This window comes from Varanus komodoensis, unplaced genomic scaffold (genome assembly GCF_004798865.1).
Source record: "Varanus komodoensis strain SLA01 unplaced genomic scaffold, ASM479886v1 scaffold1, whole genome shotgun sequence".
Classification (NCBI taxonomy): Eukaryota; Metazoa; Chordata; class Lepidosauria; order Squamata; family Varanidae; genus Varanus; species Varanus komodoensis.
The window spans coordinates 58,695,004-58,714,099 of NW_025335268.1; the positions used below are offsets into that span (position 1 = coordinate 58,695,004).

The 19,096-nt window shown below is 39.2% G+C and overlaps 1 protein-coding gene across 3 annotated transcripts in view; it reads right to left on the bottom strand.

Annotated features, from left to right (window-relative positions):
* LOC123021805 (sine oculis binding protein homolog) overlaps positions 1–19,096 on the bottom strand; it is a 168,458-nt gene that overhangs the window by 118,071 nt on the left and 31,291 nt on the right. For all 3 annotated transcript variants that reach the window (XR_006414409.1, XM_044426938.1, XM_044426925.1), the window contains exon 4: positions 7,677–7,828. Coding sequence is in view for 2 of the 3 variants with exons in the window: in XM_044426938.1 (XP_044282873.1) it covers positions 7,677–7,828 (152 nt within the window). In the remaining variant the exon portion in view is untranslated. The remainder of the gene's footprint in view (positions 1–7,676; positions 7,829–19,096) is intronic.

Sequence of the window (19,096 nt, forward strand, 5' to 3'; positions counted from 1 at the left end):
TCCAGGGACTATTGATATCATATATCCTTATTAATCATGGCAATGAATTCAAGTTAGAAAGTGATTCCTCAAAACAGATTGGTATGCATCATTAATCATTATCTATTTGAGTTAGCTTGTTATTTTTTAAATGCAACTGAATGCAAAATAGATTATACCATGCAATATATTTTGATGCATCATCATCACACATTAATTTTCAAGATTCTGTTTTGTTTGCACATATTCTGTTTGTTTACAGACAGTATACAGTGTGTGTCCTGCTGACATAAATATTTGAGCCCAAAATGTCTTCTAAAATATTACTTTTATGCACAACCAGCTTTGTTTTCTAATAATTAAACCTTTTGTGCTCAAATTTTCCTCACACAAAGACTACAATTTCTGAATGTTCAAACTGAATTTTCACACTATCTGGGCATAAGAACTGAAACAGTAAATAAAAACTTCAACATGGAAATTATGACAGTCAACTATCATGTAATGCAATGGAAATATAAATTATCCATTTATTTTATCAGGACATGGGATATTTAGAGCTTTAAGGGTCAAAACAAGCATTGTAAATTGGGCCCAGAAATCAATTGGCAGCCAGTGAGGATCTTTCAAAATAGGAATGAGCAGGCTCTAGTTGGCATACTCCTCTAAGAGGTGATCCAAAGCATTTGGCATCAATGGCAGTTTTCAGAAACATCACCATATTGTAAGAGACTCCATCAACTTTGGAGGTAGGATGTGTCACTGTGCAACTGCTCAAATGATCCCATATACCTTTGCAGTTGGGAGTTCAGAGCAATTCAGCCTGCAAGTCAACATGGTATGAATATTGACAGCAAGGTATCTATCATGCTGGAATATCAGCCAAACCTGATAGCAAGCACTCCAGGTCACCTGGGCATCCAGGTGCAATGCTGGTCCAACAGCATCCCAAACTATTAATTTGATCCTTTATACCTGAGTGCAATCTTGCCATGAAAAGGCACTTTCCCAGCAGACTTCAACAAATATGCTTACCAGGGTGAAAGTGGTGTCAGCCTTGCTTGCAACTTTGAACCAGCAGAAGTATATGTGAGAATAGTGGTTTGGAGTTTGACAATGCAAAAGATGTAAGCCCCACTGAGTTCACTGGGGTTTATTTCCCAGGCAGCTATCCACAGGATTGCAGACTGATGGATAAAGGCACGGAGAGAGAAGCCACTGTGTTTGAGGTGGTAGATGCTTCACTTCGTGACCACCACTCTAGATAACAAGCTATGCCAGTGGCCATGTCCACGACGAATGGGTGCTGTTCCAGTACAGCTGTCACGTGCTTCCTGAGACTGTTCTACCTTACTGTGTATTAACAGATAGGCCTACGGATAGAAAGCTATGTCAAACCTATATGTAAGATTTTTCATAAAGACCCTTTTTTTTTTTTACTTTTCTTCTTCTTTTTACAAAATAATGCTATAGGAAGAAATTCTTCCTGTACATATAGCCAACAGATGTAATGATCCCACCATTATTTTGCATACAAGAAAAAGAACTGCCCACATTCTAGCTTGAAATAAAATGCACAAAATAGAAATTTTGTGTGTGCACAGCTTTTGAAATAAAAGGATTCCTGCCCACCAGTCCTGATTTTCAGTAAGTCCCACCTGAATACAAAGGAATAATAAAGGCTATAGAAAAATACATCAAACCATGTAAAACAGTGTAGATTAAGTAAATACTTAGATTCTTATGCAAACCATTTTTGTGGCTAGCTGTTTGCTGTGTAAAAAAATCTGAGCATTATTCATACAAATATAATAAACTACATACAATAGTTGTAGTTATAATACTTAGTTGTACTATAGTTGTAGTTTATAAATAATAGTTGTAGTTTATAAATAATAAACTACATACAATAGTTTAACTCCTATTCAGGAGGTGGTATCTGATTAGCACCACCAACAGAATGGCTTCCATTAGTGAAACAAGGAGAGGGCAATTCCCTCCACACCTGTAAGCATCTTGAGCAACCAAAATCTGCTCCAGATGATCAGACCAGAGCAGATTTTTGGGTACTGCTAAGGGAAAGAAATGAAGGGAACTCCCGTTTCATGAATGGAAGTCCAGTTGTATGACATTGATTTTTACTCTTAGGATGGTGTATGGCAGTTGGGGGCCCTAGTTTGCAGCATATGTGCTTGTGGTATTGGAGGTGTTTCAAAATAATTCCTGGTAGTTTCCAGATATAATCTGCCTCAAATTAATGTTTGGAATGGATAGATAATGTGCTAAATACATTTGGTGCATATCCTGATCTGTGGAGGTTTTTAAAAATGTAAGTATAGATTAAGCCTTGATTATTCACATAACACCTGGTAATACAAGATTTATCAGTCATGAATTTTTATTTTTGAAGGATTAATTAATATTCCCTCTGTTCTGTTTTTTTCAGACTCAGCTAAGTGCTTATCACTGCACTTCTTAGTCAGGGTAGAGAAGGAAAGTCTGCCTAGCACAATCCATTAGGAAATTCAAGCCATAAATGAAATGACCACAAAGACCTATCAGTTAGCAGAAAAGTAGCAGCTGTACATATTTATTGTAACACAGCACTATACTGTTGCAGAGATGTGCTGTTTAAAACACGCATAAGACAGATGAAATATGACCATATCATTCCTCTGTTTGAAAAACAAAAAGGTGTAGAGTGGCATAACCTCAAATACATAAATATTACACTAAAGAAAAAGACAGGTATATAACAAGTCTGGTAGTAACAGTTTAAAGGTCACTCATTAAAAGTACAACCCCTGCAGCCTTGCATCTTTGATCTTACATATATATGAGAGATACTGTCCCTACAGTCAGAAAATAAGGGACATAAAAAGAACTGTAAGAAGCTGCTGAATGCTATTCCATCTGCCTACAATGAAGAGCAGAAGGAAAACTATCTCAGCATCCACCTTACTCTTGATCACATGTGTAGATTAACTGTACCAAAGATCATTCTGCTCCCTGCCGCTTTTATAAAACCAGGCTTTCACAAATGTAACTTTTTTTTTAAAGTAATATATTCTTACTTGATATAAAAAAGGGAAGAAAAGACAGTAGAATCTTAGCAGAAATCCCAACACCAAATAGCACTGCAGTGGGTATTAATTCAACATATCCACTTGGGTTTGCACTCCGTTCAGGTCATCTGAGGGTACCGATTCATTTTGACCCCTGAAGGGAGCACATGGGAGATTTGAGAATCAAAAGAGTAGTTCACATATGGGTTCAATGTGGCTCACATATGTGCACAGACAATTGCAGCAAGTGGCCTTACATTTTTCACTACTGCTGTGATACCCAAATTCCAAGTTAATGTGGGAAGGGTTATGGTGTAAAGCAAGTTCAGCACAGAATCTATATTTTTAGATAGGCGAAGTTTGCTAATGGTGACATGACATGGTCTTATATCAGATGATAACTGGCAATTTGTCGTGGTGGCCATTTTGAAACCAGAGGATCAGCCTGGTCATTGGAGATCTGGATTAAAATGTCTAATTTATTTTTTTTAGGCAAGATCCAAGGTCATGCAACCAGAGTTTCACAAATCCAGTAGACCAATGTTAGCCTGGAGGGCACTTCCCTGACTGGAATTGATTGCTCCCATACACAAAGCACAAAAACTTCCAGTGAAGGATAGATAAGTATGCTTCCAGATAGTCCAAGAACACTGGGAAGTCCTTTTGAGTAATGGCTAAGACTTGTTAGTCTCCATCTTATGAAATGTCTGTCATATAGCAACTTGCTGAGCTATTTGAACTCTAAGATGAACTCTGTTTGGGGACCAAGCAAGAATAGAATAGACCCTGAACTAGTCATGTGTAATGAATCTATTCTGGGGGTGAGAATCTATCAGATTCCCTGGGCTCAGGTCCCCAGACTGTAATCTACTTTCTTCCTGGCAAGCACATCCAACATTCACAGGATGCTTGCTAGGAATTGTGCCCCAAACCCTACAGAAACATTGTCCCTCTTCTGCACCACACACAGCAGCCTTTGTTTATGCTGCTGCACCCTACACAAAAGAAGGCTGCCAGTTGCACTGTGCCTCTTGGCTCCCAAACTTTCCAAGACTAGGGCAAACATGAGAGGAATTTCATGAATGCTATAGAGACAGAGTCCTCTGAGTTTTCCCAAACTTACCCTGGAAGACCTCTGGCCCGAGAGAACTGGCTTTGTTATCTCCATCTCCAAGAGACCAGAACTTTCCCCAGTATTGCCTGGTACTTGGGGCAAACTCTAGAGCATTGTGCAATGATGTTGTTTCTGTGAAGTGACAACATCATTCCAAATCAGGACATGGTTGAGAAATTGGCCTGCAATTTTCTGAGTTTAGACCTTGGCATTAGGATGAGGGGGTTTGGAACCATTAGTGAAACTTGATAGAGGTGCCATGGTCCTTGACCCATGGCAAAATCATATGGATCTGTATCCATGCAAAGACTGGTCTTTGTTAGGAAACCTAGTAGAATGAAAAGCTTCATGGGATCTGGCTATTATCTCAATATTCTTGGAAGTGGGTAAGACCATGAATTGATCTTTGGTTGCCATTAACACCTGTCTTGTGGTTCACCAAACAGTTTGTTGCCAGAAAAGGTAGAAACTCTGGCAGAAAGGTCCTACTCTAGCAGAGAAGTAGAAACTCTAGAAAGGTCCCACTCTGGCCTGGGTCCCAGGCGTAACCTCCTACAGCCTTAGCTAAATGCTAAAGCAACCACATTAGCTTCCATAGTCTTGGATCTCAATTAATGCTGCAAGACAGGGCAATTTTCTTAAGTGTATCCTTGATGGATTTAAATGTCTTTTCCATCTCTGCAAAGTCATCTGACCACAGAGATACTGCCTGGGCAGAGACAGAATTAGTAAAAGAGAACCTTAAAGCCATAGCTGAAGTCTCAAAACCCATTTGCAAAGCAGCCCCCATGTCACAGGGATGTTGGAGGCTGTAGGGATGATAGCAAAGGGAGCCAAAGCGTTCTCTATAGCATCCACCACTGGAACTCTGAGAGTCTCCACCTGGTCTAGTGAGAGAGAATCTGACACACACTTCCCTTCTGGCATGGGTGAGGCAGCTGGGTTTAGAAGAGGTTATATACACCATTCCACAGCCAAGAATTCCTGCCACTTCTATTCCTCTTTAGGCAATAATAAACCCCAGTAGGGGAAGAGAAAGCAGAGCATCCATTCTTCAAGGAGCAGATCCACACATAGGTAGGGAAGAGGGGGCACAGATTTCCCTCTCCTCCTTCTACATCATCACAGATAGTTTGCCTTCCCAGACACTCTCTCAGAGAGAAAAAGCCAGTAAAAATGAGACATAAACATTCCTTCCTAACCTGCTCTCTTGCTCCTGCCTTCCAGAGCAACAAAGAGGGCATGACTGGGATTTCTTGCAGGGAACAGACTTCAGCCTCCCTTTCACTGGACAGCCTAAAGGTTTCAGTAATACTGAAGGGAGGGAGGCAGTGGACCTTTTGGAAGAGGATTTAGATCTGGATTCCTTGGTGCAATGGGATTTTTCTCTTGAGCTTTCCCCCACCATATTTACCAAGGCCATTCATGTTTTGAAGATAGATGGCATCAGTGGTAAGGGTGTCACCTCTGATGCTCCTCTTTCAAAAGTGGCCAAGGAGGTGAATCCCCAGGGTATTCCCACACCTCTTATAGTTATCTTTCTGAAGCTGCTTGACTGTTGGACCCTCACACTGCCAAAGATGAGAAAAATCAACGCGCAATCTTCCACTCTCCTCTCCATTAGGGAAACTGTAGATGAGCAGTAGCCCAATTGCTCCATACCTTACAGTGCATGCCAGCCCAAGGCCTGGCCTCTTCCCAGTTATGGGGAGCAAAAGGCCAGGCAATGGAGGTCCAGGACAGGACAAAATCCTGGCAAAAATGCTTAAAAACTACTGCTGAGCTCCTAGAACTTCCCAAAGACTGTGTCCCATCACCAGGAAGGGCCCATCTAGTAGAGCTGGTAACTCTTCTTCCTAAGGAGAATTTTTTAAAACTTTTGTTCAGTGGGAGAGAGTAAGCCAATGATCAATACCTTGAGAAGATAGTGGTTGCTCTTTCTGATCTTTCTACTATAACATCTTCCTTGTTTTCAACATTGCTGTCTGTATATCTGTTTTAGTCATTATGTTTCTTATTCTTCACTATTATTTTCCTTTAATCGTATTCATTTCAAATGCATGCACTTATAAACGTTTCCATTACTTTGCTCCTTATTCTCTTCTTTTTGTGCTCCTTCATGACTTTACCATTGTTTGTTTTACTTTCTAAGTCAAGAGATCCATCTTCAGTTTTGTGTCTCCATTTTCCCTTGCTATGCCATATCTCTGGAATGTTTTGCTTAAAGATATTAGGTTTGTCCCCTTCATTTTTTAAACAACTGCTTATTAATAAGAATAATTAGCTTATGCAAGCCTTTCATTCCTAGTTCTCTATAACTTTTGTATATCCATAGATTTTTGCAGCATAAGATAAAGAATAATTGTTTTATTTCCATATACTGGACATTTGATTCTTCCTTGTAAACTGCCCCATGAATTTGACAGGAGGACAGTAAAATATATCTATTAAAATATAAACAAATATAATGTTAAAGGTTTCTTCTCTCCACAACCACCACCAGCAATCAATGATCTTTTAAGGATCATAGTGATCTGACCATCATAAATATGGTAATCATTCAGAAAGACACAAAAGCATCCTTTAACAAATGTATTACATTTTGTATCAAAAATCTATTCCATGAAATTTTCTTGCAGCTCTAATTCAAAAACCTTTATTAAAGTGTAAATGTTAACAAGTGCTACATCTATTATGTAAAATAAATATCCCATGTTAAATTAAAACTTGCTGTCATTTGTATGTGGTGCATATGTATATTGTTTTATTTTTAACTGTATATCAAGTTCTAAGTATATGTGAAATAAAGCAATTTTAATAATTCCTCCTAAATCAGCTATTATTTTTAATTATCTAATACTACAACTGCATTTCAGTTCAATTCAAAATAAAAAGTTATGTAGTTTAGAACAAACCTAGACTAATTGTGATGTTTAAGGTACTGCTAATTCAACTCTCATAATAAACTGAAGTAGCTGAAATGTTTAACAGTATTCAGAAATTCATTAAAGAGAGAAACAGAGGATCTAAACACCACTGGAGTCAATGGAAAGGTTTCAAGTAATCTACGAAAGGCTTTGAATCAGGTCTTTAATCACAGTTCTAATCCTGCTGTCAGCTGTAGTAAGTGACAAACGCTTTGCTGATGTTATCTAGGCAGGAAGCAAACCTCTGACTGAGATTTATATTCCTGTACTTTCCAGAATTGGTTTTGAGATTCTGCTCATTGCAGCAATAATGCTTACAAAATTGTAAGTTAAATTAGAATATGTGAGGTTCTTATTTTATAGTATAGTGTTAATATATCCTAGCTTGTCAATACAAGAATGTAAACACATCTGCTACAAACTGATGAGGCAGGATACATTTTATCAGAAACCCTAATAGTTCAGCAGATGCTGTGGATGGGAAGGAAAATGCAGGAAAGGGGAAAAAAACAATGCTTCCTAACATTAAAATGCCATTTGAAATATTGTTTAGGGCTATGTTCCTTGCATGTTTCAATCCTACTCACTTACCTTGTTTCTCTTGAAGTATGCTCTTCGGCAAGCTGCAAAGCATTTCTCACTGCAGAAGCATTTCACTTCGCTCCCCATACTCAAAGAATAACGCTTGATTCCCACTTTCTGGCACCAGGCACACATTATTTGTACATTTGACACATCATCTTCTGCAACAAAAAGACAAGAATGGCATTTATGTAGCAGAATGAGCATCCTGTCAAACATCCTCACACTTTATCTATTTATTTCTATTTCCATCATCTCCCTTTTTTATATCTGCTTCCCTGTGAGCAATAAATGTTTTCACCTTTGTGTTTATCTGCGTGTTCCTAAAGCAGCTGTTGACAAGCTGCCTCACTCTTCAACTGTCTGGGAAAGATTATCAGTTTTATAAACCATCTAATACATTTCAATTTGAAGAGTTTTTAGCATTTTAAAGCACTGGATTTTATTTTATTAGAATGAATAACTAATGCCAAAAGACACTGTAACATTCCCATTACTTACAGCTCAAGAGAATCAAGTCAACATCATCTGCTTCTGAAATCAGGAATACGTTCATGTTAACCAATTCGGTAAATTTAACAAGTGTGAAGGAAGGAGTGAAAGTGCAGCTGCGTGAACAAACCATATCTAAGTAGTAATGATATATGTGTAGTGTCCTGACAGAATAATATGCCCAGGTAATGGACAGATTATAAATATAATAAATATGGGGAAACCTGGAAAAGGTTATCACTGCACCTTGTTTCTGCCTCCATTCTATAAACCTCCACTCTAAACATAGTTTATGTGAACACATGCTAATATGCTTTTACGAACAATAGAAGTTACAACATAATGAGATCATTTGTATAAAATAATAGAAATTAACCAGAAATGAATGCCACACAGACTCTTCTACTCTTAATGTACTTTACTAAAGTGCTTGCCTTTTCTGATTAAACAAAGTTTTTTCAACTAATCCAGTTTTCACTGTTAGTTAAAAGATTTAGGTGAACAAAACATTTAGAAGTGTTTAATTTAGCAAGCTGATACAACATTGATGTATTTTTTAAATACCAGAGAGTTCAACAGCAACATTTGAAATGTTCAAAAATAAGGAAGTCCATTTATGACATATTGCATAATTCAAATTTCCATTATATTTTATTTCAGCTCCAATTATTTACTTAATTTCTTCTCTTTTCCTACTTTTCAAACTAATATTCTACAGTACCTGGGGCATGGAAGGGCCAGCTGGAGGACATCTTCCTTCCACACTTCAAATAACTTTCCCTCCTTTTCCCTGTATTTACTCTCCAAAATCGGCTGCCTATGGAACTACTTTATTCCATGTAGTGGTCAGCCTGGACTTAGTCTCTTGTTCCTATCTTGAACTTTATCTCACCTGGAGAGCATCTGAATGAAATAATCCCTTCCTTTCCTTCCCGCTCTGCTACATCCTGTTTTTCCAAGCCAGAAGTACAAGTGATAAAGATAAAGGTGCATGATTATCACAGTTCATGGGTTTTGACCATGATCTACACAACCTGCCGATGGTCAAGTGGTTTCTACACTATTGTTGTTTCTTTCCTCCTGACTCATTCTTCCCACTGTTGGCACATATCCCATCAGACACCATGCCTGAAATTCAAACCCAAGGCATATAGCTTCCTGCCTGCATTGCCTATCTCTTCCTGATTGGTGCACACAATTCTCAGAGTGTGTTCTCTGCCAGCTGCCCCCCTTTCTTTCTTTTTTTATCTCCATATCCCTTAGCCAAAGTAGTCTGTTAATGAATGAATCTGCCTGCATAAATCATCCTGTTCTGTTGTGATTCTTCTCCACATCAAAGCATCCTTATCCCTACCCGCTCCTATCTCACCCACTTTTCCCTCCGTGAAGATCTACCAAGGCTTGTTATTGTGTAGGAACTATGAACACATCCATTAGGTTTTCCCTCCATGTATTTATTCCCACCAAGGCCCTGTGGGCAAGCTATGCTGTCTCCCCCACTATGCCTGCAATCAGCTTTTTCTTGTTTCCTGCATCACCACCAGGCAAAGCACCTTTCCCCTCCACCTTAACAATCAAGCATAGAGGCTTTTTGTCAGTCCATCCAACACCCCCTTCTTTGCCCTTTATCATCTCATACACTCCCTCTGCCCGCCCCCCGCCCCCCATATTTTTGCTCCAGGTCCAGGAAGCATCAGAAAGTGCTCATTTCCATGGCAATCCAATCATTTTGGCTTACAGCCACCTCCCCCATCCCATTTTGTGGGGTTGGTTTCAAGCACCAAAACTGCCCTGACATCTCATTATGTCTCCCTAATGTTTTTCTTGTCTCACTGATACTACATTTTTGTTTTACATTACATCACATTATATACTGCATTTTTCCTTGCATGAGAAAACGAAAGTGGCTTACATAGTTCTCTTACACTCCATTTGTTATCTGTACAGCTTTGTGAGGAACGCCAGGCTGAGAGTTACTGACTGGTTCAAAGTCAGTTTTGTGGCTAACCAGGCTTTAGAATCCAGATCTCCCCTCTTCCAAGCCTAACACTCTGCCCATCATGCCATACCCATTCCTCCATGCCAGTCTCCACTTTGTACTTTTTCTCCACCAACTTCATTTCTCTCATCCTCCACCAACCACAATCCTACACACTGGTCCTTCTTCCTCCTGTGTCCTCCCATCCCTTTGGGGAGCACAAGAGCCAGACCACCTAGCCCCTTCCTTGCTAGAAAATACATGAAGTCTTCCCAAACACCCATACGTTTGAGCCACTGCTCAGTCTTCTTCCAAACTGTTATAAAGACATTTCCACGATCCTCAGCAAAATGCATTATGACATGGGCAAACCAAACCAAACTCCAAAGCAAACCCTCCCAAAAGAAAGACATTTCTATAGTAAAGCATAAAAATGGTTATTGCTCATTCAACAGCATAAAAATGGTTATTGCTCTCTTGAAAAGCTTTTTCCACTCTTCATTAGAGTAGTCTTCCCTGTGTTAGGATGTATCCAATAGTCTGGAATAAAAACAAAGGCATGGCAATTCAGACTAGCATCTGTGAAAACCACACCAGACAGTAGTACAGAGACCAGCCAACTCCAAGGCTGCTCTTTTGGGTAGCACTACATGCGTCTTTGTGGCTAGAAAATGAAAGGCAGAAATCTGGGTGATAACAAAGAAGATGGAGGAGGATGTGAACAGAGAGCAGCCTGTAGGGGCAAGATAAGTGGCAAACAGAGATGTCTGTTACTCGTACTAGGCAGAGATAGGTAGCAGAGGTTGAATGGCTAGAGAGGCTCCTAGAGTGATCATTCTTTCCAAAGAACTCTGTGGTAGCCGAATACCACAATGCCAAGTTTGGAAACCATGATGGTGAAGAGAAACCATAGAACAAACTGTTGTTTCTTATTGTGGTTTCTAAACAGCAAACATACCATGCTGAAAAACCACGACTGGGTTCAGACAACATGACAGACAAACAATGGTAAAAAAAATCACTCTAGCTTGTCACGTCATGAAACCCAGTCAATAAATTTCTCATTTGTTGTGCACAGAATGTCTTCTCTCAAATTTGCATGTCTATTTAACACTCAATTGGAATCTGGCAAAATGTAATTCTTCCTGCACTTAGCACATTCATTGTTATTCCATTACTCTGATTGCACAAGTATCAGCTACTGGTTATTTTTATATAGCAATACTCAGAAGTGGCAAGCAACAGAATTATGTCCCAGAAACCACAGCATTTTGTGGAATATATATTTGTTGTATGCAATGGTAGCTTTGAATTAGCAGAAACTATTCTGCTGGTGCAGGGTAGAACACTTACTTTTCACTAATCCTTTCCCCTTCCTATACAGCCATCCATGCCATGCCCCACACTCTTCCCGCAGTCCTTAGGAGCAGCTTCTCTGAGACCTGCAGTGGTTAAGGGGAGTTTATAAAAGGCGGGGGGGGGGGGCCTTTGAGCAAAATCATTTCTGCTTAGTACAAAGCCACTATTGGTGACAATATATTATACTTAAGTTGGAGGAAGGTTATTGTCCTGTACAATAGAGCTCCAGGATCATGGCCCTGCGCTACAGATTTTTTGAGCTAGCTGCACAGCAGTAAGGCTGTACCTTCTGTATCTGCGTCCCACCATTTATTAATACTTTGTTTAGCTGAATAAAGTTGAAACTGCCTGCATTCTGGGCCAACAGAAGCTTTGAAACTGTCTCCAAAATCAGCTCCACACAGAGCACACATTGGCGGTCAAGAAATTGTTAAAGCATACAAAACAGAAAGAGGTAGACATGGCATAACAGCCAGAACTTGTGAAAAGTATTCCTTGTCACAAAGACTATATATGCAACCAAGAGCAGATCTGAATCTTGACAGCAAAACTGAACCTTTTGGGAAACTCTGACTTCATCTAGAATGGAAATATCTACTTCTTCTTTGGGCAGTAGTCCACTCACTATAAACAAATCTTTGGACTGAAATTCAGTGTTTTCATCTTCATCCAGCCTGTTACTAAACTCAAGCAATTATTCAGCTATCTCACAATCCAATAAGGTCTGCTACTTCAGTCCAAATTTCTGGACAGTTTTCCCAATAGTTTCCTGTCCATTTAAGAGGGCATGGGTGTTCTTGGATGTCAATGTCTAAAATTTGTCCAATAGAAATTTGCAGAATCATCGTGTTGAAGGAGTCCTCAAAGGTCAGTCAATCATCCTGCCAATCCACCACAGCAGCTTCCCTGATAATTGAATATCCAGCCTGCTTCAAAATCTCTAATGAAAGGAAGTGTGCCACTTCGCAGTAAGTCTGTTCCACTCTCAGACACCTTATACCATCCGGACAGTCTTCCTAATGTTTAGTCAAAAATCCATTTGTTGTTATGTGAACCTGTTCACTTGGGTCATACCCTCTAGAAAACAATAAATTCTCTGTAATCTATGAGACAGAGCTTTAAATATTTGAAGACGGCTCTTATGTCACTTCTTATTCCTAGGGTTCCTTTTCCTTATTCCTAAACATACCAAACAGTTCTCTTATGCTCTTTGTCGCCCTTCTCTGGACGTGTTGAACAGGGCAGTTAGCTGAAATCTTGAAAGCAAGCAAGCAAGCAAGCCAGCCAGCCAGCAAAAAGCCAATTGAAACCATCAGACATTGAGGACATACTGTCTTAATGGGCCCACTGACACTCCCTAATATCAGTGGGCCCATTGGTCTTGCTTTTTGCTTTTATGATGAAATAGTTGTCCATCCTACACTTATGAATGTTTACGTTGTAGCCATGGCTCATTGAGTGGGCTTATTGCCAAAAATATGTTTATATAAGATTGTTGCTCTAATATACATTGTTATATGCTGATGCAATATACAAAATTAAGTTGTAGGTGTTGTTGCAAATTTCATTTCTATAGCACCTAATAGCTGAAACTCTCTAGGCAATGCATAAAAACAAGTCAATAAAATACAAACATTATAAAATCAAAGCAGCATTAAAATGAACTTAAAGCATCTAACACATACAGTAAAATGACCCTTTAAAAAGAAAAACACTTGAGATTGGTAATTCCCCTCAAGTCCTTGGGTACCTAAGTAAACCTTTAAAGGCCAAAGAATAAAGGTCATTTTTAACCAGGCAACTGAAAGATAACAAATTTGGTGCCGAGTGGCCAGTGTGGAGGTTGTTCCATGGATGAAAGGCACCACAGAGAAAGGCCTCCCCCCTTTTGGCCAGCAATCAAGCCTTCCTCAGAGTCTGCACCTGGAGGAAGGCCCCAGAGGCTGCGCATAGTGTCTGAATAGATTATGGTTCACACAGGTGCTCCAAAGTATACTGTGGTCGCAAGTTGTGTAAGGCTTTATAGATTGAACTCAGCACCTTGAACTAGGCCTGGAAACATACAGGAACCCAATGCAAGTGCACCAGAACTGATATTATGGGTTTGGATCTACAGAACTCAGTTATTCATCTGGCTGAAGCATTCTGTGTGAGCTGCAGTTTCTGAACCGTCTTCCAGGGCAGTCCCATGTAGAGTGCATTGCACTAATCTACTTTAGAGATTACTAGAGTGTGCATTATTGAGACTCTAGTAGCCTATACCTGTACAGATAGGAGCATAGCTTAGCTACCAGCTGAAGCTGGTAGAAGGTTCTCCAAGCCACTAAGACCACCTGACAAAGGTGGAGCAAGGAGCATCCCAAGCTACAAACCTGCTCCTTTAGGGGTAGTGCAACACCATCTAGAACAGGTTGAACATCCTCTCTCTGGTCAAAGGAACCACCCACTAACAGCATCTCAGTCTGACATGGACTGAGATTGTTTGTTAGCCCTCATCCAGCCCATCAGTTCATGTCACTATTAGTTATTATTTATTTTCCATGCTGCCTAACACCAAACTCCATCATGTGATTTACATACTCCCTCTTCTACACTGCACTGTCTTAAGAGCTAGATTTTAATTGTTCAAGATCTTTTATCACATAAAAAGGATCCACTATGTTCAGTGGGCATTATTTTCTGCTAATTGTGTAGAGGATTGCAGTCTACCATACCAAATGTATTAAAACATTTGGATTTTTTGAACTGTTGCAAATAATAATAATAATAGCTACATAAAACACAGATTCACATAGTTTGGAAAGCTGAAGAGCCTGATTAAACCTAAAAGCTCATTGTCAACATCATGCAACTTTTATTGATAAATATAAATCAGAACACAATTCGTTAGTAGGGGGAAATGTTATTAAACTGGCAATATTTATTCTGTTAACATGAATCAAATGTGGCACGTAGTTTTGAGTTATAGTAGCTAGGGAAAGGAGCCAAATGGCGTTAGCAGAAATTAGTTCGCCAATAATTCTACAGAATTATGACAGCACTGCTACAAAATAAATCCTTTACTGGGGGAATGGAATGGCTTTATGACAGATTCTCTGAACCTTGAATTGTCCACAGTGCATGGACTACAAACTGTTTTAGTACTTTTTCTGTTAGTTATCATTAGAGCAATAAAAATGAGTATTAGTGTTGTAAATGTGGCAAACTGAATTTAAGAACAGAAGCTTTGTTTCCAAATATTATCTTCATTCCCACTGCCCTGTTGAACTGATTTATTTGATAGCTCATCATCCCCCACCGCACAGAGAAATTTAATTGCTTTGCACGTATACCCAAAACTTTGGTGCCATATGAAGAGCACATCCAGAGGAATGTGAGAAATTTGAGGAATTCAATATAGCATTTAAACATGTTCAAATCTTATAATTTATACATAGATTCAATCTTCAGGAAAACTGTAGTTTTAATCTGATTTAATTTAAACTTTCACATGTGCAAAGCACTACCTGATGGCTTCCCAGTAGCTTCCTGCACTGTGTTCCATGGAAAAATCCCACATTTTCATTGGGCAATGACTGCTACCGCACCAATCCAGATTGCACAGACCATGGTGGACCTGGATTACCTGTCAACCGCTGTACAACTTAACAGTCAAGTGATGATGCACCACTAAGATATGTATATGCATTTATTTATTCATTTATTTAATTGGTATCCTACCCTTCTACTAAAGAATGGTACTCAAGCCACCTGCAATAAAATACAGGTTAAAAACAAAATCATTTAAAAACTATCAAAGCATAACAATAAAAGAAACAAATAGCATACAGTCAGTTAAAAGCTCCTTTAGCAACTGTCCAATTTACCTGCCAAAAGCCTAATGTTTTAATCACCTTTTTCTGATGGCCAGATGAGAAATAAGAGCAGGCCAAACTAGTCTCCCGCCATTCAAAGATCCATATAACGCCTTACCTTGGATCCCTGCCTAGTATGCATCCTATGGCTGGTAGGAGAAAACATAGGCAGGCTTTTATGGGAGAAAATGTCTCAATCCGTATAGGGGATTACAAGTCAGCAGCACTTTGAACTGTTCCTATAAACTGGCTAGTTGCCAAAGAAGTTGTTATACTAAGAGAATCATGGTTCCTTGCAACCTGGTCTACTCAATAGTCTGGCTGCAACATTCTACTCCCCTAAATTTTCAAATAGTGCCCAAAGGCAGCACCACATACAGTTATGTTATAAACTAAACAGGATGTAACTAAAACATACACATCCATAGGCAGATCAGACTTCTCTAGGAACAAGGCACAGTTAGAAGCCTCATCTCTGCTACACAAATGTACTCCTGGCCAGCAGCAAGTCCCAGGAATCCAAGTTCAAGGCCAAATCCAGAAGTGCATCCAAACTGAATCTTCAGAGAAGTGTAAACCCATCCAACAGAGACTGCATTCCTATTCCTTGCTCTGTCTTTCCAGAAACCAGAAGCACATCTGTATTGTCTAGATTAAACTGTTTGCCTGAAAAGGTCTGAGTCACTGCTGAGCTTCACTATGAATGCCATTCTCTTGCCTTGAAATGAAGATACTACCTAGTTGTCATGGACCCAGTCCTTACAACACACACTCTGACATTTTGACACAGAACACAACAAATCAGTGACGCTCTTTTATTGCAACAAATTCCATTTTAAAAGCTTAATGGTTATATTCTTAAGAAATCACACAGCTGGTAACAATCAGCAGAGAATCCATAAATAATTCCACAACAATCCAAAACTAAGAACTTTAGCCATGTCAAAGATGCAGACAACTCAGTTTCTTCATTGTAATCTTTGCAACCCAGAAAACTGGGCAAAGGTTGAAATGATTCTGGGGGTAGGCCTTTCCAAGCAATCAATCCATGTGTTTTAGAAAAAAACAAACACCAAACACACACCAAATGTGCACAACTTTTTCCTGTTTTTGCTATTATCATAAATAATAATCTGCTTTGTACAACTGCAGAAGTTAACGTGTCTGAAATGGGAAGCCTCACCTAGGAAATGTCCTGGGGGAGGGCAGTGTCAAAGTATCAATGCTGGCCATTGACCCTGATCAGCAATTGTTGTAAATAGACAACAATAGCCTATTGGATAATATAGGGAACTCAGTCTCTAAGTGCCAATACTTACAGGCATCAGTGACTCGACTCAGAATTGCCTCGGGAGTAATGAGCGAGTCTCAGTTCAAAACTTCTAAAGTTCTTATGACCGAGTTGCTTTTTGGCACAAGGAAGGCAGAGTTAGGAAAGGACGAGGGGTAAGGAGATTGCAATGCATGTAGTTTCTGCGTTATATACTTACAATCATGCAAACTCCCATAAACCCTGTATGAATATCTCTAACAAAAAGGCATGAATAGTTTTAAAAAACTATGCAACACATTTGGCAACATGTTGTCAGTGGGCACTTAGTTTCCTAGACTTATTCATGGCTTTTTCAGAGATAGAGATTCTCCAGAGAAATTCATGGCTTTTTGTTCCACAACTTCAGCTAGAAAATACCCAAGCCAGAGTGTTTTGGAGCATATGCAGGGTTAGGGTTAGGGTAACAAAACAGAAGCTACCTAACAATCTGCAAAATGAAGACAGTGAGTTTTATTATGTTCATATTTCCCTAGCAGCAATTCTGAACAGAAACATCCCACACTGCAAAAGGCTGTTGCTGGCCCTACATGTTTCTTCCATGTCCCAAACAATAATAAATAAAATTGTACAGAAACACCTATAGTTGCCTTTCTGTGTTATGATTTATGTGCACATCTACCATTTCAAAGAGCATTAGTTTATTCCAGTCATAAATTTCTTTATCTCAAGAGGAGTGTACACACTAAAAATGAATGGAAATAGCCTATTCTAAGCCATGCGGCTTCTCATTACCACTGGTGGTTCTTGCTGGAAGTAACTTTTCTACTTAATGTTAAGATATAAAGCCTTCACAGTGCAGTCCTGTTCATGTCTACTTTGAAAGTAGGCTCCACCAAGTTCAGTGAGATGTACTGCAAAATAAGTGTGTAAGGATCACTGTCTTACAATACAGACAGTCCCTAAGTTACAAGCTGCCATAAAGCCTATTAATACTGCAGAAAATCATCACCACTATAGAGAGAGAGGGAACAAAAGGGGGGGGGAGAGAGACCTCCAAAGCATGCTTTCCTGCCCCATTCATCTGGAGAGGGAAATCACTCCAGCATTTCCTTGCTGCAAAGAGTGGACACTGGTGAGTTTGGACAGGGGGTGTCCTAGTGATATTTGCAGTTTTTCCTATTTTTCCTGTGCTCCTCACCCCTGCTAAGGTGGAGGGCCAACCACACATGATCCAACTTACATGTAATTTCAATTTAAACACAAGTTTCCATTTCTCAGGAACAGAACTTGTTCATAACCCAGGCATTGCCTGTACTATTCTGAAGTTTTCCACAAGTTAGAGGAGAAAAAAGTTCTTTCCCATCAGTGTCATGACTGTGCACCTGAAATCTGTAGCGACTGAACTTACTGTCCATTTCCACCCCCACTCCCCAAAAAACTCCACACCTTATGTTAGTACTGCCAATACAAGCAATGTTCCGTTAGGATGAAGGCTTGCCGGCTACCACTTTTTCACAGTACAGCACTATAAAAATGTATTTAGAACAGTGTTGGTTCAATGAGGCAAACATAATTTGGGGAATACAAACAATAAAACATCGGCACTGTTTATCTCAATAAGCATCTGCACTGTTGTAAATACAGCAGGTGACATCAACACAAACTCCTTGCTGTCTTGTCAAGCCGAAAATTATTCAGGGAGTTCCAAGCTGTGTTTTCTACTACATAGTTATATCATTCAATGTGGAAGTAGGACTTCCCATAACTGTTGTACACACAACACTTCTACATTTCTCCTTATGGTTTACCAGCCTGTGTATGTTTCTTAATGAACAATGCAATAAACAGAGTGTTCACAGTGTTAAATCATGCTCCCAGTGGGAACAGTTTGTATAACAAGATAAAATTGTCACATTATAATAACTAAATATGCATCAGGCAAAAGCATGCTTCAATTAATCATCAAAAGTTTGCAGTGCCATTTGAAGTCTTAATTAAGAAAAATGCTTAGTGGCACACACACGCACACACCATTTACAATTTGAATTGAATAAACTGTAGAAAAAGCAGCTGCAGAAAGTCAGTTTGACCAACTTGTTCTCATATTGTATCTCACACATATACCCACACACACCTCTATTTTGTATGTCCAGTCGTATGAAGAGCTTAAGAATTTTTCAATTGTGAAAATGCAGTTGTAGGTCCTGTCTTATTCATAGAAAAGAAACCTTTATCTCAGTTCATTTGTTTTTAAGAAAAATCCTGCAATATTCCAACATAGGTTAATAGATACTATGTTTTCTTTGAAACAAAACTATTTTTTTTAACCTTACGAATTTGCAAGGTATCAACACATAGAAAATGTTGACAGGTGTTTGTGCACTTGGGTGAGGTTAGGGTTTTCACATTTATAACTAAAACATGCTGAATTACTACATCTGTGTGTGTGTGTGTGTGTGTGTGTGTGTGTGTG